Source organism: Hylobates moloch, unplaced genomic scaffold (genome assembly GCF_009828535.3).
Source record: "Hylobates moloch isolate HMO894 unplaced genomic scaffold, HMol_V3 SCAFFOLD_5, whole genome shotgun sequence".
Lineage (NCBI taxonomy): Eukaryota > Metazoa > Chordata > Mammalia > Primates > Hylobatidae > Hylobates > Hylobates moloch.
The window spans coordinates 133,842,559-133,867,533 of NW_026652280.1; the positions used below are offsets into that span (position 1 = coordinate 133,842,559).

Here is a 24,975-nt window from a genome sequence, read left to right on the forward strand (position 1 = left end):
CATACTGTACAGGTTTGTAGCCTAGGAGCAATAGGCTATATAGCATATAGCCTAGGTGTATAGTAAGCCATATGATACAGGTTTGTGTAGGTGCACTCTATGATGTTCGCACAATTATTAAATTGCCTGAGGACATATACCTCAGTAATCTCTGTCCGCTTCCAGTGCTGTGGGGGAGAAAAGAGAAAACAACTACCTTAGGAGAGAGCCAGGTTTCAGTGTTGAAATATCCTTTTTTTTTTTTTTCCGAGACAGAGTCTCGCTCTGTCACCCAGGCTGGAGTGCAGTGGCGCGATCTCGGCTCACTGCAACCTCTGCCTACCGGGTTCATGCCATTCTCCTGCCTCAGCCTCCCGAGTAGCTGGGACTGCAGGCGCCCGCCACCACTCCTGGCTAATTTTTTGTATTTTTAGTAGAGACGGGGTTTCACCGTTAGCCAGGATGGTCTCAATCTCCTGATCTTGTGATCCACCCGCCTTGGCCTCCCAAAGTTCTGGGATTACAGGCGTGAGCCACCGCGCCCAGCCACAGTGTTGAAATATTCTTAGGGGAGATCCAGATTTCAGCTAAAGAAAGAGAGGAACATTTGGAAAAGAGATTGAGGATATAGGTAGACTATTCTGTTGATAGTAGGATATGGGTTCCAGAAAATGCTGTGGAAAAGATTTAGGAAAGATTGGAAATGGGGTCAGATTAGGAGAACAGTAAAATCATATAGGATGAGAGTCCTGGGATTTGGGGCTTCTCGTAGTGACTGACATAATTCAGTGGGGCTGTGGGGCTTGATAGAATTAATAGAGATAGCTTCCAAAGTAGAATTGTGGCCATGTGTGTTGAGAGGAAGGAAGAAGCACAGGTTTTGCCAAGAGTAACTCTTGGCTCCTGTCCATGGCTGTGTCAAGGCCAGGGAAGATGTCTTGTTATTAGTAGCAGTCTTCAGTAAGAAGAAGGCCTGGAGATCCTTTGGGATGTTCTCTTTTGAAACACACTGGTATAACGGGAATGAATGAGAATTAGCAAATTTTATTATTTTGAGAAGATGATTTAACAATTTGGGTAGTTATTTGCCTAAGTATTCTGAATATCTTTGTAGCTCTTTACAGAGCTTTCACGTTCATTATCTTATTTGATATGATTTCCACATAAAATGTGAAATTGGTACCTTTAAACCCCGATTTCAGATAATGTGAAAACTTAATTTACATGTCCTTTTAATACTTGTACCATGTTGTATGATTTTTTGCTCAGAATCCTCAAAAAGCTTCCCTCTCACTTAAGGTAAAAGTCAAAATCCTTACAGTGGCCTCTACAGTCCTCTGCATTTTGGTTCCCTGTTATTTCTCCTCCATGATGTAACCTTCACTCATAGTATTATAATTTAGTAGTTCTCTATTTGCTGTTTCTTGAGCATGCCAAGTGTGATTCCATTTTAGAACCTTTGTACTCTTTGGTCTTCTAGAACTGTTCTTTCCTCAAATGCTCCCTTGCTTTCTTCAGGATTCTGCTCAACTGTTACCATATTAGGGGACCTTTCCTGATCTACATCAATAGCCATGTGTCTCCCCAGCATTCCCTGTTACGCTACTTTATTTTATTTCTGTAGCATCCATCACCATCTGACATATATATTAGTTGATTTTTTCCATGTCTTGTCTGTCTCCCTCCATTAGAAAGTTCAGGTTCCTTGAGAATAGAGATTGTGTTTATTTTGTTCACTGGTGTATACCCAGAAAGAGAAAAGTATCTGGCTATAAATCAGTATTTTTGGTTGAATTAATGAATGAGGCAAGTTGAGGCAGTTGGTTTCAGAGATTGTAAGATTTGTTTAACTTCTCATTCTTGGTGACGGAATGGGACACTAGAACTTTCTGATTCTTCCCTCATTGCTCTCAACATTGCAGCACACAGCCACTCAAACAATGCTTATGGTTGGCTGGGTACTTAGTTTAAATATCATTGGTTTATTTGTGTATCATAGAACATTAACCTATTTTTTTTTTCTTCCAACGTAGATGCCAGAAGAAGAAGCTTTCTGTGTATTTGTTAAATTAATGCAAGATTATAGACTTCGTGAACTTTTTAAACCAAGTATGGCAGAATTGGGCCTTTGTATGTACCAGTTTGAATGTATGATACAGGTAAAAGTGCAGTGTTGATAAAAAGGCATATTGCCTTTATATTTTTTATATCTTGTTCTGAGGGCCACCTAAGCAAATTTAATGCTAAAAGCATTAAGGCACTTGAAGAAATAAGTGTTTTAATTACATGATTGTTTTTTGGTTGGTTAATGTACAATTTGACCCTTCAAATTAGGTAGATCACAGTCTAGAACTTGACTCCAGTTTTCGTATTCAATCCTTAAGCATTTCTGCCAAATGTACTATACACCCCTTACCTAAGCACATGAATTTCCTTATTATATCCTATTATTGTTACGTAGTCTAAGCTCTCTTACAGGAGCTTTATGATATTATCACACTGACATCAGTCCATTTACTTTGAGACTCTCTGTCTGAGTCCTCTCCTCTGCCTTTTTACTTTATTTTATTTTATTTTTATTTTTTGCTAGCCTGTAATTTTTTTTCCCGTAATGTTTTCTTCTTATGTTGCTAGTTTAAGATTCAAGTTATCTAGTGACTGTATGAAGGTGGAGAGAATAGGAGCAGAATCAAAATCAAGGGAAAAATACCTTTGAAGTATTTTACCTTTCTGGATTTAATTTTTATATTTTATATATTTAAGTTTGCTATAATGTAAATATTTTCATTTATTTAAATTTCAGTTTCAATTGAGCAGAATTTAAGAAAATACGTTAATGAATCAGCTGGCATGAGAGCCATTTTTATTAGTTTCCTCTCTCCTGGCAGCCGTATAAACTCCAGTTTTTCCCATCTGTGGTGGGAGCAAGGGGATATGTAAAATGTTCTTATATTTTATTTTTTATTTATTCATTTATTTATTTTTGAGATGGAGTCTCACTCTGTGGCCCAGGCTGGAGTGCGGTGGCACGATGTCAGGTCACTGCAAGCTCTGCCTCCTGGGTTCATGCCATTCTCCTGCCTCAGCCTCCCAAGTAGCTGCGACTACAGGTGCCTGCCACCACGCCTGGCTAATTTTTTGTATTTTTTTAGTAGAGACGGGGTTTCACCGTGTTAGCCAGGATGGTCTCGATCTCCTGACCTCATGATCCGCCTGCCTTGACCTTCCAGAGTGCTGGGATTACAGGCGTGAGCCACTGCTGTGCCTGGCCAATTTTTTAATTGACATACAATAGTTGTACATTATGGGGTACATATTTTTTGTTTTTATATATTTTAAAGAAAAAGTTAGAATAGGTTTTGAGATTTTTTTTTTTTTTTTTCCTGAGACAGAGTCTAGCTCTGTTGCCCAGGCTGAAGTACAATGACACAATCACAGTTCACTGCCGCCTTGACCTCCTGGGCTCAAGCCATCCTTCTCCCTCAGCCTCCTATATAGCTGTAACTACAGGTGTATACCACTGCACCTGAATAGTTTTTTATCTATTTTTATTTTTTATTTTTTCATGTTTTGTAGAGACAGGGTTTCACTCTGTTGCCCAGGTTGGTGTTGAACTCCTGAGCTCAAGTGATCTTCCTATCTTAGCCTCCCAAAGTACTAGGATTACAGGCATGAGCCACTGTGCTTGGACTTGAGATGATTCTTAATTAATTCTTTTCTGAAATAGTAAGCTTGTTTTTAGCAGCCTTAAACTCTCTTAATGTTATATTTTCAATTAATGTGTCATTTATGGCTGGATGCAGTGGCCCATGCTTGTAATCCGAGCACTTTAGGAGGCTGAGGTGGACAGGTCACTTGAGCCCAGGAGTTTGAGACCAGCCTGGGCAACATGGCAAAATCTTGTCTCTACTAAAAATAAAAAAAATTAGCTGGGCATGGTGGTGTGCACCTGTAGTCCCAGCTGCCTGGAAGGCTGAGATGGGAGGATTGCTTGAGCTTGGGAGGCAGAGGTTGCAGTGAGCCAAGATCACACCGCTGTACCCTAGCCTGGGTGACAGAGTGAGACCCCATCTCAAAAAAAAGTCTCATTCATAGATCAATGGAACAGAACAGAGCCCTCAGAAATGATGCCGCATAGCTACAACTATCTGATCTTTGACAAACCTGACAAAAACAAGAAATGGGGAAAGGATTCCCTATTTAATAAATGGTGCTGGGAAAACTGGCTAGCCATATGTAGAAAGCTGCAACTGGATCCCTTCCTTACACCTTATACAAAAATTAATTCAAGATGGATTAAAGACTTATATGTTAGACCTAAAACCATTAAAATCCTACAAGAAAACCTAGGCAATACCATTCAGGACATAGGCGTGGGCAAGGACTTCATGTCTAAAACACCAAAAGCAATGGCAACAAAAGCCAAAATCGACAAATGGGATCTCATTAAACTAAAGAGCTTCTGCACAGCAAAAGAAACTATCATCAGAGTGAACAGGCAACCTACAGAATGGGAGAAAATTTTTGCAACCTACTCATCTGACAAAGGGCTAATATCCAGAATCTACAATGAACTCAAATTTACAAGAAAAAAAACAAACAACCCCATCAAAAAGTGGGCAGAGGACATGAACAGACACTTCTCAAAAGAAGACATTTATGCAGCCAAAAAACACATGAAGAAATGCTCATCATCACTGGCCATCGGAGAAATGCAAATCAAAACCACAGTGAGATACCATCTCACACCAGTTAGAATGGCCATCATTAAAAAATCAGGAAACAACAGGTGCTGGAGAGGATGTGGAGAAATAGGAACACTTTTACACTGTTGGTGGGACTGTAAACTAGTTCAACCATTGTGGAAGTCAGTGTGGCGATTCCTCAGGGATCTCGAACTAGAAATACCATTTGACCCAGCCATCCCATTACTGGGTATATACCCAAAGGACTATAAATCATGCTGCTATAAAGACACATGCACACGTATGTTTATTGCAGCACTATTCACAATAGCAAAGACTTGGAACCAACCCAAATGTCCAACAACGATAGACTGGCTTAAGAAAATGTGGCACATATACACCATGGAATACTATGCAGCCATAAAAAATGATGAGTTCGTGTCCTTTGTAGGGACATGGATGAAACTGGAAAACATCATTCTCAGTAAACTATCGCAAGGACAAAAAACCAAACACCGCATGTTCTCACTCATAGGTGGGAATTGAACAATGAGAACTCATGGACACAGGAAGGGGAACATCACACTCCGGGGACTGTTGTGGGGTGGGGGGAGGGGGGAGGGACAGCATTAGGAGATACACCTAATGCTAAATGACGAGTTAATGGGTGCAGGAAATCAACATGGCACATGGATACATATGTAACCTGCACATTGTGCACATGCACCCTAAAACCCTAAAGTATAATAAAAAAAATTAAAAAAAAGTCTCATTTATGTTTTGAATTACTAGAGTTGCTGAAACATCTGTATTTTGAGTATTTTTCCTATTCTTTAGGAAGGTAAGAATAGGTGATCAATGGTAGATAGTGCCTGAAAGTATTTTAACATACCATTTCTTTTCTTTTTAAACGTCTTTTGAAATGTTATAGTTGATAGAAGAGTATAGAAAATATCAGTCACTCTTGTATCCACCAACAGGATTAAACAAATATAAAACTTTTATTCAGTTTCTTTTTATTAATAAATGTTATACTCAAAATTCCAACTTCACATTCTTTCACCCTTCTTTCTTTCCTAGATACTAGCCACTGTCCCAGATGTTTCAATGTCTCTGTCTTACCTTTTCCATATGATGCTTGATCTAATCTTTGTGTTTGGTATAGGCTAATCTAGTATAAATATAATCTAATTTAAAATACTCAGTTTTACTGTGTTATAACTAATTATTTTCTTCTCTTTAGGAGCATCTTCCAGAGCTCTTTGTACATTTTCAATCTCAGAGTTTTCATACCTCAATGTATGCATCATCCTGGTTTCTGACTATCTTTCTTACAACTTTTCCACTACCAATTGCAACAAGGATATTTGATATCTTTATGTCTGAGGTAAGCTAATGGGCAGACAGAGCAGGAGCTGAGCAAAGGGGTCACTGAGTTAGTGAGAGCAGGGCAATGAGGAGGGCAATGAAGGAAAGCCATGTGTCCTATGCAAAACTGCTTACATGGATAATCTCATTTAAACCTTATAATAACCCTATCAGGTAGATACTGTTTTTATTCCATTTGTTAGATGATAGATGAGGAAGTTGAAACTTAGAGAAAGGTTAAGTAGCTTGTCTATGGACACACAATACATAAGTGGTGTTGTAACCAGGATTCAAACATAGGCAGTTTGGAGCCTACACTGTTAATCATACCTCTTTATCACCTCCTAACTGATACGGTGAAAGTTAGTGAGAGGTAAAATTTGTCTTACAGTTAATATTGTTGAAATGTATCTGTCTTCCAAAGAGTAAGAAGCAATAAGCATGTTTCTTCTATTCTGTGAACACATTGCAGCTTGTTGTCCTTTTGTCAGTAGCACGTAGAGGTAATCCTTTGTTTTCTAGTCTGTGAACTCAATGTTGTTATTAATTACATCTTGGGGAAATCAATTTGTATTACCTATCTAAATTAGTTCAGATCACAGTTGGTCAACTATCATTCATGTACCAATCAGATGGACAGATTTTTGTGCCAAATCCGTCCTTCCACACCTGCTTTTTATAAAGTTTTCCTAGAACACAACCCTGCCCATTTATTTATATGTTGTGTATGTCTGCTTAAGGGTTGTAGTGGCACAGCTGAGTAATTTTGACAGACAATATGGCCCACCAAACCTAAAATACTTGCTTTCTGACTCTTGACAGAAAATGTTTGCCAGCCCCCAGTTTAGATCCCTAAATGTTTACCTTAGTGTTATTTCAAATGACTTCTTTTTGTTGATGGAAGAGTAAGATAAATTTGGATTTATTTAATTTGTTTCCTCAGGGTTTAGAAATAGTGTTTCGTGTAGGATTAGCACTTCTTCAAATGAATCAGGCAGAACTGATGCAACTTGACATGGAAGGGATGTTACAGGTAAGTTCATAATTTCTTTTTTGTTTGAGACAGAGTTTCGCTCTGTTGCCCAGGCTGGAGTGCAGTGGCGTGATCTCGGCTCACTGCAACCTCTGCCTCCCAGGTTCAAGTGATCCTCCCACCGCCTCAACCTCCTGTGTAACTGGAATTACAAGCGTGCACCACTACACCCGGCTAAGTTTTGTATTTTTAGTAGAAACAGGGTTTCACCGTGTTGGCCAGGCTGGTCTTGAACTCCTGACCTGAAGTGATCCGCCTGCCTCGGCCTCCCAAAGTGCTGAGATTACAAGCATGAGCCACCATGCCCAGCCCATAATTTCTTGAATGTCTTTGGATTTCACTATTAACAGCACTAAGTCATTCTTATGTTTTTCTTTTATTGTATCTTAGCACTTTCAAAAGGTCATTCCACATCAGTTTGATGGTGTCCCAGACAAGCTAATCCAAGCAGCTTACCAAGTCAAATACAATTCAAAAAAAATGAAAAAGTAAGTATTTTATATTTTTGTTGGAAATTCAGTGGAAGTTGCAAAACATTCTAGTGATACAGTTTTCCTCCTTAGGTTACAGAACTATATTATTTTCTTTGGTAGTATTGATTTCAGTATAGCATAAAGCTAATGTTGGAATATACTGCTTTTAATAGTGGTGCATGGGACTAGCATGTACTACCTTTAAAACTTTCCTCCTTTTCCACATTGACTAGAATTAGGAGCCTGGAATGGATATACATATATGAGGATGCTGTTATTTTTAAAACCACTTTTCTGGTGTGGTCCTATTCATTGACATTCTTTTCCTCTTTGTTTGACCCCAGAGTGTCACTTAAGTTCAAAATTAGCATAACCAGCAAGATAGACATGAAGTATGGATTGAGAACTTAAAAATTTATTTATTTATTGTAGAGACAGGCTTTTGCTTTGTCACCCAGGCTGGAGTACAGTGGTGTGATTATGGCTGCTCACTGTAGCCTTGAAATCCTAGGCTCAAGTGGTCCTCCCAAATCAGCTTCCTGAGTACAGGAAGTACCCTGTCTCTACTAAAGCACAGGTGTACTACAGGCGCACACCACCATGCCTGGCTAATTTAAAAAATTTTTTTGTAGAGACAGAGTCTTACTATGTTGCCCAGGCTCGTCTCGAACCCCTGGGCTCAAGTGATCCTCCCACCTTAGCCTCCTAAAATGTTGGGATTACAGGTGTGAGCCGCTGCACCTGGTCAAATTTTATTTATTGTGCTACTTTCTAATGAAGCTTTTTTTGGTATTCATGTCCTAAAAGTTCAAAATAAACAGTCTTGGCTTGTTAGTTTTATTTTTGAAACAGATTAAGTGTATCAATTAAAATAATAGCTGTGATTTCTCTAGCTTCCAGTACTTAATTCTTAGCCTGTGGTCATAGTTAGCATTTCCGATACTGTACTTTCTATGGCATAAAATGCTTTAAAATGATAACAGTACTGTATGCTAGCAGTTAGTTTCTTTTCTGCTGCAATATGAAATTACATTAACATGTACAACATACTACTCCCATGGATATTCCTACTCCACAAAGTATATTTAAATATGAGTGAAAATTATGTTATTAAAATTAGTTAGCTTTTCCATGCACAATGATGTGTACCTGTAGTCCCAGCTACTCGGGAGGCTGAGGCGGGAGGATTGCTTGAGCTCAGGAGTTCACAATCCGCCTAGGTAACATAGTGATACCTTATCTCTTTAAAAAAAATTAAAAAGTTAGCTCTAATTGACAAAAGCAAGCCAAGCCGATTTTTGAGCTTCAGCGTTTATTATTAATAAGTTACTTGTGATGTTTTAAATAACCACCATCATGTTGATACATTTTAAATAACTACCATCCTGTGGAGACATCATATAAACAAAAAGCTGCTGTGCCTTGTAACTGATAAAAACAAATTATCTCAATTTTTGTCACCTGGTAAAACCACATTGAAATCACACTAGCCAGGCAGATAATTTATTTTACTTTAAAAGTCTGATAGAGAATGAGGTTCCTTAACCTTCTTGGTAACTAATTCTCCTTGTATAGATCTTGTCATATGTACAATCCATTTCTGAAATTTCAATTAATCCTGTTTACTTATCAGATTTCTGGCCCCCTATTTCTTTCACTTCCTTATTCATGCTCTCCCCATTCTGCTTTATCAAGATCTCTAGATTGAGGTATAAAAGCCTTCTTCTGATATGAACAGCTGTGCTTCCTCTGCCCTTTTGTTTCCTGTATTCATGTATCCAATTGTTATTGCATAGTTACTGAGATTGCTGACAGTAAACTGTGTTTCCAGTGGCCTTCCGTGTATATTTATATTGACTTTGATTATCTCATTCCTCACAGTGGTTACTTCAAACCTTACCATTCTTCCCAAACTCCCATCCCGTTTTTGCCGTACGTAACTCTCATCAGATTACCTTATTCCTAATTCAGCAATCATTTTCAAACTTCCTAAACTTGCTGTCTTCCAGCTTGTAGACTTAGCTTTCTTCTTTTTCTTCTCTTTTTAGAATACAGTATTTTTTTCCTTTATAATGCTAATTCAGAATATGTGATGTTACTCATTTCCATCTCTTCCAGGTCTTTGCTCCATTAATTATTTCTTCTGTCCTCTATCTTCAACCTCTCTCTCTCTGTTGTTTCATTTTCTTCAATCTAAGAAGATAATTTTGAGTTCTTACTTAGAAGCAACAAAACAAAACCTTCCTCAACATAGCATTTCATTTCCCTTTTTATTATTAATTTTTTTTGCACACAAACATTTTCTAAAAATACATACAAACAAAGATGCATATCAAACATATTAGGAAGGTTGCACATGGGAAGACAGGGAATAGAAATGGGGGGTAGGAATGAAAGAAAATATATGAGAGAGGGACTTTGTATGGATCAATGATAATAACTCAATCCTCTATTTGACAAAGAAGAAGGAGAAGGAACAGGAAGAAAAAGAAAGTGGGATAAAGGATCAGAAAGGGAGGAAAATAGAAAAAATTAGAGTATGGCTCCAGGGTAGACCTGTTTTGTTGTCACTGGGTTGGTTGGTTGGTTTGTCTGTTGTATTTTTCATATGTTTCGCCATGTTGGCCAGGCTGGTCTCGAACTCCTAGCCTCAAGTGATCAACCCGCCTCGGCCTCCCAGAGTGCTGGGACTACAGGCGTGAGCCACCACGTCCAGCCCCCACATTGCTTCTGGCCTCCGTGGTAGACCTCCCAGACGGGGCGGCCGGGCAGAGGCACTCCTCACATCCCAGAGGATGGGCAGCCGGGCAGAGGTGCCTCCTCACTTCCCAGGCGATGGGCGGCCGGGCAGAGGCACTCCTCACTTCCCAGACGGGGCGGCCGGGCAGAGGCGCTCCTCGCTTCCCAGACGGGGTGGCCGGGCAGAGGCGCTCCTCACATCCCAGAGGATGGGCAGCCGGGCAGAGTCGCTCCTCACTTCCCAGGCGATGGGCGGCCGGGCAGAGGCGCTCCTCACATCCCAGACGATGGGCGGCCGGGCAGAGGCGCTCCTCACTTCCTAGACGGGGTGGCGGCTGGGCAGAGGCGCTCCTCACCTCCCAGACGGGGCGGCCAGGCAGAGGCGCTCCTCACAACCCAGACGATGGGCGGCCAGGCAGAGACGCTCCCCACCTCCCAGATGGGGCGGCGGCCGGGCAGAGGCTGCAATCCCAGCACCCTGGGAAGCCAAGACAGGCGGCTGGGAAGCGGAGGCTGCAGCGAGCCAAGACCACGCCACCGCACTCCAGCCCGGGCAACACGGAGCTCCGAGTGAGCGAGACTCCGTCTGCAGTCCCAGCACCTCGGGAGGCCGAGGCGGGCAGACCACTCGAGGTCAGGAGCTGGAGACCAGCCTGGCCAACATGGCGAAACCGCGCCTCCAGCCAAAGGAGAAAAACCTGGGAGCGGTGGTGGCGCGCGCCGGCAATCCCAGGCAGCCCGCAGGCCGGGGCAGGAGAATGACAGGAGCTGGAGGCAGGGAGTCTGCAGCGAGCCGTCTATACTCCAGCCTGGGCCACAGAGGGAAGAAAAGAAAGAAAGAGAGAAAGAGAGGAGAGAGAGAAAGAGAGAAAGAAAGAAGGAAGAAAGGAAAGAAAGAGAGAAAGAAAGAAAAGAAAGAAAGGGAGGGAGGGAGGAAGGAAGGAAGGAAAAAGAGAAAGAAAGAAAGGCTCATTTTCCTTTTATGAAGCTTAGCTGTGAAGGAAAGAATAGATTTTACTCATTAGCTACAGATCATATTCTATTTGCTTTTTTTCACTTGGGAAAATTTTCAGACATACAGAAAAATAGAATAATAAATATCCATTGCTTATTGTCTACATTTAATAACTGTTAATATTTTGTCATATTTATTTTTTCAAAGTATTTCGAAGTAAATATTGTTAATATTTCGTCATAGTTATTTTTTTCAAAGTATTTCAAAGTAAAGCTCAGAAGTTGTGACACTTCACTCTTTAATACATCAGTATTCATGTCCATAAAGTAATTTGCCTCCTTTACCACATTGCTTTCACCACTTAACAGTAGTTCCATAATATTGCCTAATACTCAGTCTGTGTTCACATTTCCTCAGTTGTGCCAAAAATGTCTTTGCCATTGATTGCATTGTATTCAGTTGTTCACTTACATTTAAAAAAATTTAGATCAGCACCACCTATTCCAATCTTCTTTTTTAATATATTGACTTGTTGAAGAGACCAAGTCAGTTTTACCAAGAATATCCAACCTGAAGGATTCATCTGATTATTTCCTTGTCATCTCATTTAACTTCTGTATCTCTTGTATTTTCTATAAACTGGGAGCTAATGTGAAGACTTAATCTAATTAAGTGCAAACATTTCTGGCAAGTATACTTAATAGGTGATACCATGTACTTTATTCATCTTAAAAGATGCATAATGTCTGTCTCACGGTTATTAGAGATGCCATGATTGGTGACTAGATTAAGGTAATGACAGATTTCTTTATTGTGAAGTTATGTTTTCCCTTGTGGCACTCAGTAAGTACTTTGTAAGTTGATACTTTGGCATTGTAAGAATATCCAGTTCATTATGACCTTCCACCTCTTGGCTCAGTCTGCTCAAAAGTATTATTGAGGGCCAGGCACAGTGGCTCACACCTATAATCCCTGTACTTTGACAGGCCGAGGTAGGCAGATCACTTGAGGCCAGGAATTCAAGACCAGCCTGGGCAACATGGTGAAATCCTGTCTGTATGGAAAAAAAAAAAAAAAAGACCAAAAATTAGCCAGGTGTGGTGGTGTGCACGTTTAGTTCCAGCTACTCAAGAGACTAAGTTGGGAGAATCACTTGAGAAGTCAAGGATGCAGTGAGCTGTGATTGCGTCACTGTACTTCAGCCTTGGCAATAGAGTGAGACCCTGTCTCCAAAAAAAAAAAAAAAAGTATCATTGGGGACACTTTTCATGTTAAATTATTTCATTTAGGATAACAAAAGCATGATTTTAAAAATGTCATTCTTCTTAGATTTATCAGTCAGCTTTCTTCATAACCTTTTCTTCTTTAACTGCAGCTAACTTCATTCTACTGGAAACACATACAAACACTTCATTATTTCAGCCAGGCATGGTGGCTCACACCCACAATACCAGCACTTTGGGAGGCCCAGGCAAGAGGATCACTTGAGTCTGGGAGTTTGAGACCAGCCTGGGCAACATAGTGAGACCCCATCTCTGCAAGAAATAAAAAAAGCTAACCAGGTGCCTGTAGTCCTGGCTTCTCTATAGGCTGAGGTGGGAAGATTGCTTGAGTCTGGAGTTGGAGGCTGCAGTGAGCTGTGATCACAGCACTGCACTCCAGCCTGGGTGACAGAGTAAGACCCTCTCTCTTAAACAAAACAAAACAAAACAACTTCATTATTCCCTTTAATTACCAATTTCCAGAGAAAAGAATTAGTGGGAATGGTGTTCTTTTAAATTAGTCTATTCTTTTGCAGGGGGCATTATTAAGGACTTACAGCCTATATTCAGAATGTTTTAAGGCTGCAAAGTAAGCTGTGTTCAACATCACAAAATTTTGCCGAAGTGACACGAATTTATAGTCTAACCCGGCAGTGTATGAGTTCTTATTGTGGCCAGGTGCAGTGGTTAACACCTGTAGTCCTTTCACTTTGGGAGGCTGAGGCAGGCAGATTGTTTGAGCCTTGGAGTTTGAGACCAGCCTAGGCAACATGGTGAAACTTTGTCTCTACAAAAAAATACAAAAATTAGCTGGATATGGTGGCGTCAGCACACCTGTGGTCCCAACTACTCAAGAGGCCAAGGTGGGAGGATCACTTGAGCCTGGGCGGTCCCAGCTGCAGTGATCCATGATTGTGCCACTGCACTCCAGCCTGAGTGACAGAGTGAGACCCTGTCTAAAATAAAGTCTTATTGTTCTACTTTGTCGTCAGTGCTTGGTTATTCTTAATTTTTGCCAATGTACTTAATTTTTACCAATCGCAGGGGGCATTATTAAGGACTTACAGGCTTATATTCAGAATGTTTTAAGGTTTCAAAGTAAGCTGTGTTCAGCATCACAAAATTTTGCCAAAGTGACACTAATTTGTAGTCTAACCCAGCAGTGTATGCGTTCTCATTGTGGCCAGTATAAAATGTCTCATTTTCCACTTAATTTACATTTCCCTGATTGTTGATAAGAGTAAGCATCTTTTCATATGTTTATTGGCCTCATGTTTTTCTTCTATTTTTTTTCCTGCCTTTTCTACTGCAGTGTCTACTTCATGCTGCTTTGACTTCTTAGTGGTTACTAGTTGTTTATAATCTGGGTTGTAATCTTTTGTCAGCATTAAAGATAAGTCTTGTCCATTTCTACTAAGTATCAGTTTTGGAACATATAGTAAACTCACAATTGGACCTACCTCTCAAAAATGCTCAAGTTTCCTGTTGGTTGGAGGGTAGCAGCACAGAAAAGTAAATGGCTTATTAATGCAAATATGTAACAGATTATTAAAATTATATGTTAGAGATAACTAACCCGTATGTCTTCAAACTGGCATACACAGTCTGTTGGGTGTCAGGAAAATGTTCAGAGCTTGGTTAAGTAGATTTTCAATTTCTATCTATATTCTTTCCTATAGTTTATCTGTCTGATAACATTTCTGTAGTAGAGGTGCCTTGGTTCTTCTTCGCACCTTCCCTTTTACAGCATGCCTTCTCCCACTTTATTAAAGGAAGGAAGGAAAACCTGTCACCCAACCTAGATCTTACTATGGTACCTTACTTTAGTTTATAAAAAATCTCTGCAGCTCCAAACAAAAAGAACAATTTCAGAATGACTTGCTCCTGAGGGAGTATCCCCTGAGAGAGCAGAGCAAGAAAAATGGAAGTTTTCTTTATTATTATTATTATACTTTTAAGTTCTAGGGTACATGTGCACAATGTACAGGTTTTGTTCAGCTCCCACCTATGAGTGAGAACATGCGGTGTTTGGTTTTCTGTCCTTGTGATAGTTTGTGTAGAATCATGGTTTCCAGCTTCATTCATGTCCCTGCAAAGGATGTGAACTCATCCTTTTTTATGGCTGCATAGTATTCCGTGGTGTATATGTGCCACATTTTCTTAATCCAGTCTATCATTGACAGACATTTGGATTGGTTCCAAGTCTTTGCTATTGTGAATAGTGCCACAATAAACATACATGTACATGTGTTTTTATAGCAGCATGATTTATAGTCCTTTGGGTGTATACCCAGTAATAGGATGGCTGGGTCATATGGTATTTCTAGTTCTAGATCTTTGAGGAATTGCCACACTGCCTTCCACAATGGTTGAATTAATTTACACTCCCACCAACAGTGTAAAAGCGTTCCTATTTCTTCACATCCTCTCCAGCATCTGTTGTTTCCTGACTTTTTAATGATCGCCATTCTAACTGGCATGAGATGGTATCTCACTGTGGTTTTGATTTGCATTCTCTGGTGACCAGTGATGATGAGCGTTTTATCATATGTCTGTTGGCTGCATAAATGTCTTCTTTTGAGAAGTATTTGTTCATATCCTTTGCCCACTTTTTGATGGGGTTGTCTTTTTCTTGTAAATTTAAGTTCTTTGTAGATTCTGGATATTAGCCTTTTGTCAGATGGGTAGATTGCAAAGATTTTCTCCCATTCTGTGGGTTGCCTGTTCACTCTGGTGATAGTTTCTTTTGCTGTGCAGAAGCTCTTTAGTTTAATTAGATCCCATTTGTCAATTTTGGCTTTTGTTACCATTGCTTTTGGTGTTTTAGACATGAAGTCCTTGCCCATGCCTATGTCCTGAATGGTACTGCCTAGGTTTTCTTCTAGGGTTTTTACGGTTTTAGGTCTAACATTTAAGTCTTTAATCCATCTTGAATTAATTTTTGTGTAAGGCGTAAAGAAGGGATCCAGTTTCAGCTTTCTACATATAGCTAGCCAGTTTTCCCAGCATCATTTATTAAATAGGGAATCCTTTTCCCATTTTTTGTTTTTGTCAGGTTTGTCAAAGATCAGATGGTTATAGATGTGTGGTGTTATTTCTGAGGCCTCTGTTCTGTTCTATTGGTCTATATATCTGTTTTGGTACCAGTACCATGCTGTTTTGGTTACTGTAGCCTTGTAGTATAGTTTGAAGTCAGGTAGCATGATGCCTCCAGCTTTGTTCTTTTTGCTTAGGATTGTCTTGGCAATGCAGACTCTTTTTTGGTTCCATATGAACTTTAAAGTAGTTTTTTCTAATTCTGTGAAGAAAGTCAATGGTAGCTTGATGGGGATGGCATTGAATCTATAAATTACCTTGGGCAGTGTGGCCATTTTCACGATACTGATTCTTCCAATCCATGAGCATGGAATGTTCTTCCATTTGTTTGTATCCTCTTATTTCGTTGAGCAGTGATTTGTAGTTCTCCTTGAAGAGGTCCTTCACATCCCTTGTAAGTTATATTCCCAGGTGTTTTATTCTCTTTGTAGTAATTGTGAATGGGAGTTCACCCATGATTTGGCTCTCTGTTTGTCTGTTATTGGTGTATAGAAATACTTGTGATTTTTGCACATTGATTTTGTATCCTGAGACTTTGCTGAAGTTGCTTATCAGCTTAAGGAGATTTTGCACTGAGATGATGAGGTTTTCTAAATATCCAACCATGTCATCTGCAAACAGGGACAATTTGACTTCCTCTTTTCCTAATTGAATATCCTTTATTTCTTTCTCTTGCCTGATTGCCCTGGCCAGAACTTCCAACAATATGTTGAATAGGAGTGGTGAGAGAGGGCATCCTTGCCTTGTGCAGGTTTTCAAAGGGAATGCTTCCAGCTTTTGCCCATTCAGTATGATATTGGCTGTGGGTTTGTCATGAATAGCTCATTATTTTGAGATACGTTCCATCAATACCTAGTTTATTGAGAGTTTTTAGCATGAAGGCTGTTGACTTTTGTTGAAGGCCTTTTCTGCGTCTATTGAGATAATCGTGGTTTTTGTTGTTGGTTCTGTTTATGTGGTGGATTATGTTTATTGATTTGCATATGTTGAACCAGCCTTGCATCCCGGGGATGAAGCCGACTTGATCATAGTGGATAAGCTTTTTGATGTGCTGCTGGATTCGGTTTGCCAATATTTTATTAAGGATATTCATATCAGTGTTCATCAGGGGTATTGGCCTAAAATTCTCTTTTTTTGTTGTGTGTTTACCAGGCTTTGGTATCAGGATGATGCTAGCCTCATAAAATGTGTTAGGGAGGATTCCCTCTTTTTCTATTGATTGAAATAGTTACAGAAGGAATGGTACAAGCTCCTTTTTGTACCTCTGGAAGAATTTGGCTGTGAATCCATCTGGTCCTGGACTTCTTTTGGTTGGTAGGCTGTTGATTATTGCCTCAATTTCAGAACCTGTTAATTGGTCTATTCAGAGATTCTACTTCTTCCTGGTTTAGTCTTGGGAGGGTGTATGTTTCCAGGATTTTATCCATTTCTTCTAGATTTTCTAGTTTATTTGCATAGAGGTATTTATAGTATTCTCTGATGGTAGTTTGTATTTCTGTGGGAAAAAAAATCATTTTTTATTGCATCTATTTGATTCTTCTCTCTTTCCTTCTTTATTGGTCTTGCTAGTGGTCTGTTTTGTTAATCTCTTCAAAAAACCAGCTCCTGAATTCATTGATTTTTTGAAGGATTTTTTGTGTCTCTATCTCCTTCAGTTCTGCTCTGATCTTAGTTATTTCTTGCCTTCTGCTAGCTTTTGAATGTGTTTGCTCTTGCTTCTCTAGTTCTTTTAATTGTGATGTTAGGGTGTCAATTTTAGATCTTTTCTGCTTTCTCTTGTGGGCATTTAGTGCTATAAATTTCCCTCTACTCACTGCTTTGAATGTGTCCCAGAGATTCTGGTACATTGTGTCTTTGTTCTCACTGGTTTCAAAGAACATCTTTATTTCTGCCTTCATTTTGTTATGTTCCCAGTAGTAATTCAGGAGCAGGTTGTTCAGTTTCCATATAGTTGTGCATTTTGAGTGAGTTTCTGAATCCTGAGTTCTAATTTGATTGCACTGTGGTCTGAGAGACAGTTTGTTGTGATTTTTGTTCTTTTACATTTGCTGACGAGTGCTTTACTTCCAACTATGTGGTCAATTTTGGAATAAGTGCCATGTGGTGCTGAGAAGAATGTATATTCTATTGATTTGGGGTGGTGAGTTCTGTAGATATCTAGTAGGTCTGCTTGGTCCAGAGCTGAGTTCAAGTCCTGGATATCCTTGTTAACCTTCTGTTTCGTTGATCTGTCTAATGTTGACAGTGAGGTGTTAAAGTCTCCCATTATTATTGTGTGGGAGTCTTAAGTCTCTTTGTAAGTCTCTCAGGACTTTATGAATCTGGGTGCTCCTGTATTGGGTGCATGTATATTTAGGATAGTTAGCTCTTCTTGTTGAATTGATCCCTTTACCATTGTGTAGTGGCCTTCTTTGTCTCTTTTGATCTTTGTTGGTTTAAAGTCTGTTTTATCAGAGACTGGGATTATTGTGGGATCTGGCCAGCAGCCCGCAATGCAACGGGGCTCTCTCTTTGCTCCTAGGCGGATCGGCAGGTTGAGAAATAATAGACACACACAAGATAGTGAAAGCTGGCTCCAGGAGGGTCACCGTCTTCTGGTCCCACAGTGCCAACAATGCACTGGATATACCAGCATTTATTGTCAAGTTTAGTGAGGGCAGGGGTAGGTTGGTGAGGGATTTCGGGTCATTTGATGATGAGGGGTGAGATGGTCACATGGGGATGAAGTAATTCTTTAACGTAACATTTGTATGTAGAAGTACAGTACATTTGTATGTAGAAGTACAGTTTACAGAGATAATAATTTACAATATAGTGTGTGCATCAGTAATTTCTAACAGAGCCTTAGAACAGAAACACAGTCTTTCCATAACCTATGATTAGCAAGATATTAATCAGCAGTAACAATTGCAACAAAAGCTGGTTACAGACAATCCGTGGAAACAGGACGTGAAGCTAGACAACTGGTTAGACCAGAAATTCTCACAAGGGAGTATGCTTTAACCCTAAAGAGGCCTAGAAGAGCCGCGGCAAGATGAGGGCATTTATAGCCCTATCTTGTCCATATGGACAGGCGCCCCCCATGCATCCATTTATAGGCTTTCCACAAGGGTCGCATTCCATTCCCAGAGTTATGAACATCTGCTTTTCTGGGATAGGAATCTTGGTGATGTGAAACCTCCCTGACTGCACGTCCATTCATAGGCTCTCTGCAGGGGGAAGCACATCACGTGCTGTTGGCTCGTTCTGGCAGTCCAACCTGGCATTGTCTTTACACAATCCTGCATGCAATTTTGTATTTACAATAATCAGGAGCATTTCATCATTTATTCCTTAGCAATAGTTTCAGGGTGTCTCCCTACATAGGATTGCAACCCCTGCTTTTTTTTTGCTTTCTATTTGCTTGGTAGATCTTCCTCCATCCCTTTATTTTGAGCCTGTGTGTGTCTTTGCACGTGAGATGGGTCTCCTGAATACAGCACACCAATGGGTCTTGACTATCTAATTTGCCAGTCTGTGTCTTTTAATTGGAGCATTTAGCCCATTTACATTTAAGGTTAATATTGTTATGTTTGAATTTGACCCTGTCATTGTGATGTTAGCTGGTTATTTTGCCCATTAATTGATTCAGTTTCTTCACAGTGTCGATGATCTTTACAGTTTGGCATGTTTTTGCAGTGGCTGGTACTGGTCGTTCCTTTCCATGTTTAGTGCTTCCTTCAGGAGCTCTTGTAAGGCAGGCCTGGTGGTGACAAAATCTCTCAGTGTTTCCTTGTCTGTAAAGGATTTTATTTCTCCTTCACTTCTGAAGCTTAGTTTGGCTGGATATGATATTCTGGGTTGAAAATTCTTTTCTTTAAGAATGTTGAATATTGGCCCCCACTCTCTTCTGGCTTGTAGGGTTTCTGCCTAGAGATCCACTATTAGTCTGATGGGCTTCCCTTTGTGGGTAACCCAACCTTTCTCTGTGGCTGCCCTTAACATTTTTTCCTTCATTTCAACCTTGGCGAATCTGACATTTATGTGTCTTGGGATTGCTCTTCTCGAGGAGTGTCTTTGTGGTGTTCTCTGTTTTTCCTCAATTTGAATGTTGTCCTGCCTTGCTAGGTTAGGGAAGTTCTCTTGGATAATATCGTGAAGAGGGTTTTCTAACTTGGTTCCGTTGTCCCCATCACTTTCTGGTACACCAGTCAAACGTATATTTGGTCTTTTCACATACTCCCATATTTCTTGGAGTCTTTGTTCGTTTCTTTTCACTTGTTTTTTCTCTAATCTTGTCTTTTCGTTTTATTTCATTAATTTCATCTTCAGTCACTTTCTTCCACTTGATCGAATCAGCTATTGAAGCTTGTGCATGTGTCACGAAGTTCTTGTGCCCTGGTTTTCAGTGCCATCAGGTCTTCTCTATAGTGTTCATTCTAGTTAGCCAATCATCTAACCTTTTTTCAAGGTTTTTAGCTTCCTTGTGATGGGTTAGAGCATGCTCCTTTAGCTCAGAGAAGTTTGTTATTACTGACCTTCTGAAGCCTACTTCTGTCAACTCGTCAAACTCATTCTCCGTCCAGTTTTTTTCCCTTGCTGGCGAGGAGCTGCGATCCTTTGGAGGCGAAGAGGTGCTCTGTGTTTTGGAATTTTTAGCTTCTCTGGTTTCTCCTCATCTTTGTGGTTTTATCTACCTTTGATCTTTGATGTTGGTGACCTACGGATAGGGTTTTGGTGTGGAAGTCATTTTTGTTGATGTTGATGCTATTTATTTCTGTTTGTTAGTTTTTCTTCTAACAGTCAGAACCCTCAGCTGCAGATCTGTTGGAGTTTGCTGGAGGTCCACTCCAGACCCTGTTTGCATGGGTATCATCAGCGGAGACTGCACAACAGCAAATATTGCTGCCTGATCCGTCCTCTGGAAGCTTCGACCCAGAGGGGCACCTGCCTGTTTGAGGGGTCTGTCATCCCCTACTGGGAAGTGTTTCCCAGTCAGGCTATATGGGGGTCAGGGACCCACTTGAGGAGGCAGTCCATCCATTCTCGGAGCTCAAACGCCATGCTGAGAGAACTACTGCTTTCTTCAGAGCTATGAGACAGGGACATTTAAGTCTGGAGAAGCTGTCTGCTGCCTTTTGTTCTACTATGCCCTGTCCCCAGAGGTGGAATCTATAGAGGCAGTAGGCCTTGCTGAGCTGTGGTGGTCTCCACCCAGTTCGTGCTTCCAGGCCTCTTTGTTTACACTCTGAGCTACTCAAGCCTCAGCAATGGCAGATGCCTCTCCCTGCACTAGGCTGCAGCCTTGCATGTCGATCTCAGACTGCTGTGCTAGAAGTGAGCAAGGCTCTGCGTGCGTGGGACCCGCCAAGCCAGGCACCGGCTGGTATCTCCTGGTCTGCCGGTTGCTAAAACTGTGGGAAAGGCGCCGTATTTGCCCAGGAGTGTACCGTTTTTCCAGCTACAGTCTGTCATGGCCTCCTTTGGCTAGGAAATGGAAATCCCCTGACCCCTTGTGCTTCCTGGGTGAGGCGACGCCCCGCCCTGCTTCTGCTTGTCCTTGGTGGGCTGCACCCAGTGTCCAACCAGTCTCAGTGAGATGAACCAGGTATCTCAGTTGGAAATGCAGAAATCTCCTGTCTTCTGTGTCAGTCTCGCTGGGAGCTGCAGACCGGAGCTGTTCATATTTGGCCATCTTGGAAGCCAATCCGAAAAATGGAATTTTTGTAATTTCTAATTTGGGTTTCTATTTTCATCCAGCTGAGAAATGCTTGGCAAGCCTGCTTTATCTTTCTTACAATTAGAATTCAGAAGTAGATTTGTGATCATGGGACAAATTATTAACTCACGTTTATTTGAATTGAAAAGTGAAGGCAACACTTTAATGACAGGAAGTAAATATAATTTGGCTCATTGGTTTAATAATAATGACTGCCTTTGCCAGTTAGGTCCTAGAGTAGACATTTTCTGTAAATAAGATAAATATCACTTAAGTTGCAGTGGAAAAATTTTAAAGTACATATAAATTACAACTATATGTCCTTTTTAACTATATTTACACTTGACATAAAACAAAATTTAGAAGTCTTTAAAATGTATATGAGGAAACCTTCTTTTAGCAGATATATGAGCAGAAAAATAAGACCACAGGATGGCATAGGATGATGGCAGAGGAGGAAGTTTCAGGTAGTTCTCTGAAGGAGATGATACCTGAGTACAATTTTGAAGACCTTTGTTTCTTTCTTTTTTTTTTGAGATGGAGTCTTGCAGGCTGGAGTTCAATGGTGTGATCTTGGCTTATTGCAACTATCGCCTCCAAGGTTCAAGCCTCAGCCTCCTGAGTAGCTGGGACTACAGGCGCATGCCACCATGTCCAGCTAATTTTTTTTTTAATTTTTAGTAGAGACTGGGTTTCGCCATGTTGGCCAGGCTTGTCTCGAACTCCTGACCTCAGGTGATCCACCTCGGCCTCCCAAAGTGCTGGGATTACAGGCATGACCCACCATGCCTGGCCAAAGATTGTTGTTTCTAATTGCTAGGGTTAAATTATGACTGCAACAGAAAATCCCTGTTGATATGGAACTCACTGAAATACAGAAGACTGACATAGAATGATATACAGCGTAACATCCATCAGTGAAAGTGCCATGAAGAAAACAAAGCCAGATAAAGGACGTGGAGAGATGAGCACTCTTTTAGACAGGGCACGCAGAGATAGGGCTCACAGGCCGGTACAATACTATTTGAGCCGACACCAGAGGGAAGTAAGAGTGGGAGTCATGGGATTATCTGGGGGAAGTATATCGTACAGTATGATAACAGTAAATGTGAAGACTGAGGCAAGAATGTGATTGATACATTCAAGGAATAGAAAACCAATGAGAGGCCGGGCACAGTGGCTCACACCTATAATCCCAGCACTTTGAGAGGCTGAGGTGGGAGGATCCATTGAGCCTAGGAGTTTGAGACCAGCCTGGGCAACATAGTAAAACCCCATCTCTGCAAAAATGAAAAGTAAGAAAACCGATGGGACTGGAGTAGCATAGGCAAATAGCAGTGTGGTGAGCAGTGAAGTCAGAAACATGGTAGGGAGCTAGGGGTATTTAGAGCCATGCCATCTACTGTGGTAGCCGTTACCCACATGTGGCTATTTAGTCTAAATATGATTAAAATTTATTTCATCAGTTATATTTCAAGCGCTAATTAGTCACTCACATGTGGCTAATGGCTACTCTATTAGACAATACAGATCTAGCACGTTTTCATCATTGTCAAACGTTTCGTTGGTTATTGTACTCCTCATGGGCCAGACTTTTTGCACATCTGAGGGGAAACCAGTAGAGGATTTTGAGAAAAGTGACATGATCTGGTTTTAAAAGTTTTACTCTTTGCTGTAATAAAGGTTGGCCAGGTGAAGAGAAGGAGGGCATTTTAAGAAGAACGGTAATAGGTACAAAGGCTCAGAGGTTCCCTTACTACATGAAAGTTGTAAGAGTTGAATCTTAGCTTTTGACTTTTTTTTGATGAATTTTTATGTTGGTATACTTTTAAACTTATAAAAAAAGTTACAAATATAGTACAAGGGGGTCCGATATACTCTTTACCAAGATTCACCAATTGTTTATATTTCATCCCATTTGCTTTATTAAATCCTCTCTCCTCTGTATGCGTATATAAATATAGTGTGTGTGTGTAAAATCCATTCCCATTTTGGGGGAGGTCCATTTGAGAGTAAATTGAGATATTGTGCCCTTTATCCATAAATACTTGAATGTGTACTTCCTATGAACAACAACTTTTCTCTCCTTTAACATAAACCCAATAGTTAATCAAAACAAGGAAATTATATTAGGTTGGTGCAAAAGTAATTGCAGTTTTTGCATTACTTTCAATGGCAAAAACCAGTTACTTTTGGACCAACCTAATAGCTAAAATACTATTATCTAATTCACAGTGTATGTTCAGATTTTATCACCAATATATGCTGTATATATGCTGTCCCAATAATATGCTGTATAACTATCTCCCCACCCCTCTCCGTCCAGAGTCCGCTCTAGGATCACATGTAGGATTTAGGTGTTAATACCTGTTTGGTTTTCTTTAATCTGACACATTTCCTCAGTCTTTGTGTTTCTGATATATTTAAACAGTGTACAGGCCAATTATTTTGTAGAAAATCTCAAAGTTTGAGTTTTCCTGGGGTTTCCCCAGGATTAGATTCAGGTTGTGCATTTTTGGCAGGTATACCCTTGATATTATATCTTCTCATTTCAACATACGATATATATGATATCGCTTTCTCTCAAAACTGGTAATGTTAGCTTTGGTCACTTGATTAAGGTGATGTCTGCCAGGTTTTACTACTGTAAAGTTATTATTTCCCCTTTTGTAATAAGTAATTTGTGGCAGGCTACTTTGAGATTATGTGGTAACCTCTTTCTTTACCAAACTTAACCATACCAGTTTTATATCCATTTATGATTTTCCCACTCCCTCATTCTTTGTTTATTAATCCGCATTCTACTGGAAGGAAGAGCTTTCCCTTCACCCTCATTTATTTATTCATTTATTTACATCAGTGTGAATTCATGGATTATTTTATTCAGTGAGCTATAATCCATTACTATTAAATTGTCCCTGATTTGTCCAGTGGAAACCCTTGCATCCTGGGTGCTTTGTTCTTTTGATATTTTTCCCATTATTCTTTGGGAATTTCCTTTCTTTAGCGCAACAAAATATTCCAGGTTCAACTTATACCTTCTTGGCTCCTGCGCAGTAATGAGCTGTTTCTCCAGAGAGCTTTGATTACTCTTTTGTAAGCCTTTGAAATTTAGTCTGAAGGTGATGAGTAACCACTGACATGCTGGGCGTGGCATGATCCAAATCAACATTTTAAAAAAAGATCACTCTGTTAATAGTGTATAGAAAACATTGAGTTATGAAACTGGCCATAGAAAGAACAATTATCAGTATTTTCCAGTAATTTAGACAAACCATAATGCGGGTCTAAAAACACTCTCAGTGAAGGGGGAACAAATAACTTTACACTGGAGAAACCTGGTGTGTACTACTTCAGCCAGGTGATCAAGGTCAACATCAATAGTGATGTTCTGTTGATAGTTTGTACCCTTAGTATGAGATAATGAAAATGGCATTTATCTCTGTGGTCTTCCTCCTGAAAACCCAATAACCCCAGTATAATCATGAGAAAAACATGAGACAAATCCCATTTGAAGGACATAATGGTCCTGTTTGAAGATCACATAATGATAACTACAAAATACCTGACCAGTACTCCTCAAAACTGTCAAGGTTCTCATCAAGACTGTCATGGGCTTTAGGTAACAGCAGTGTGTTAATATTGGTTCATTAATTATAACAGTGTAACAATGTACCATACTACTGT

At 40.2% G+C, this 24,975-nt stretch overlaps 1 protein-coding gene across 5 annotated transcripts in view; it reads left to right on the top strand.

The window, feature by feature from the left end:
• The window catches only part of EVI5 (ecotropic viral integration site 5), a 289,476-nt gene that overhangs the window by 78,510 nt on the left and 185,991 nt on the right, over positions 1–24,975 (top strand). For all 5 annotated transcript variants that reach the window (XM_032155352.2, XM_032155353.2, XM_058439572.1 and 2 more), the window contains exons 6-9: positions 2,013–2,138; positions 5,908–6,051; positions 6,976–7,065; positions 7,456–7,553. In XM_032155352.2, coding sequence (XP_032011243.1) covers positions 2,013–2,138; positions 5,908–6,051; positions 6,976–7,065; positions 7,456–7,553 — 458 coding nt within the window. The remainder of the gene's footprint in view (positions 1–2,012; positions 2,139–5,907; positions 6,052–6,975; positions 7,066–7,455; positions 7,554–24,975) is intronic.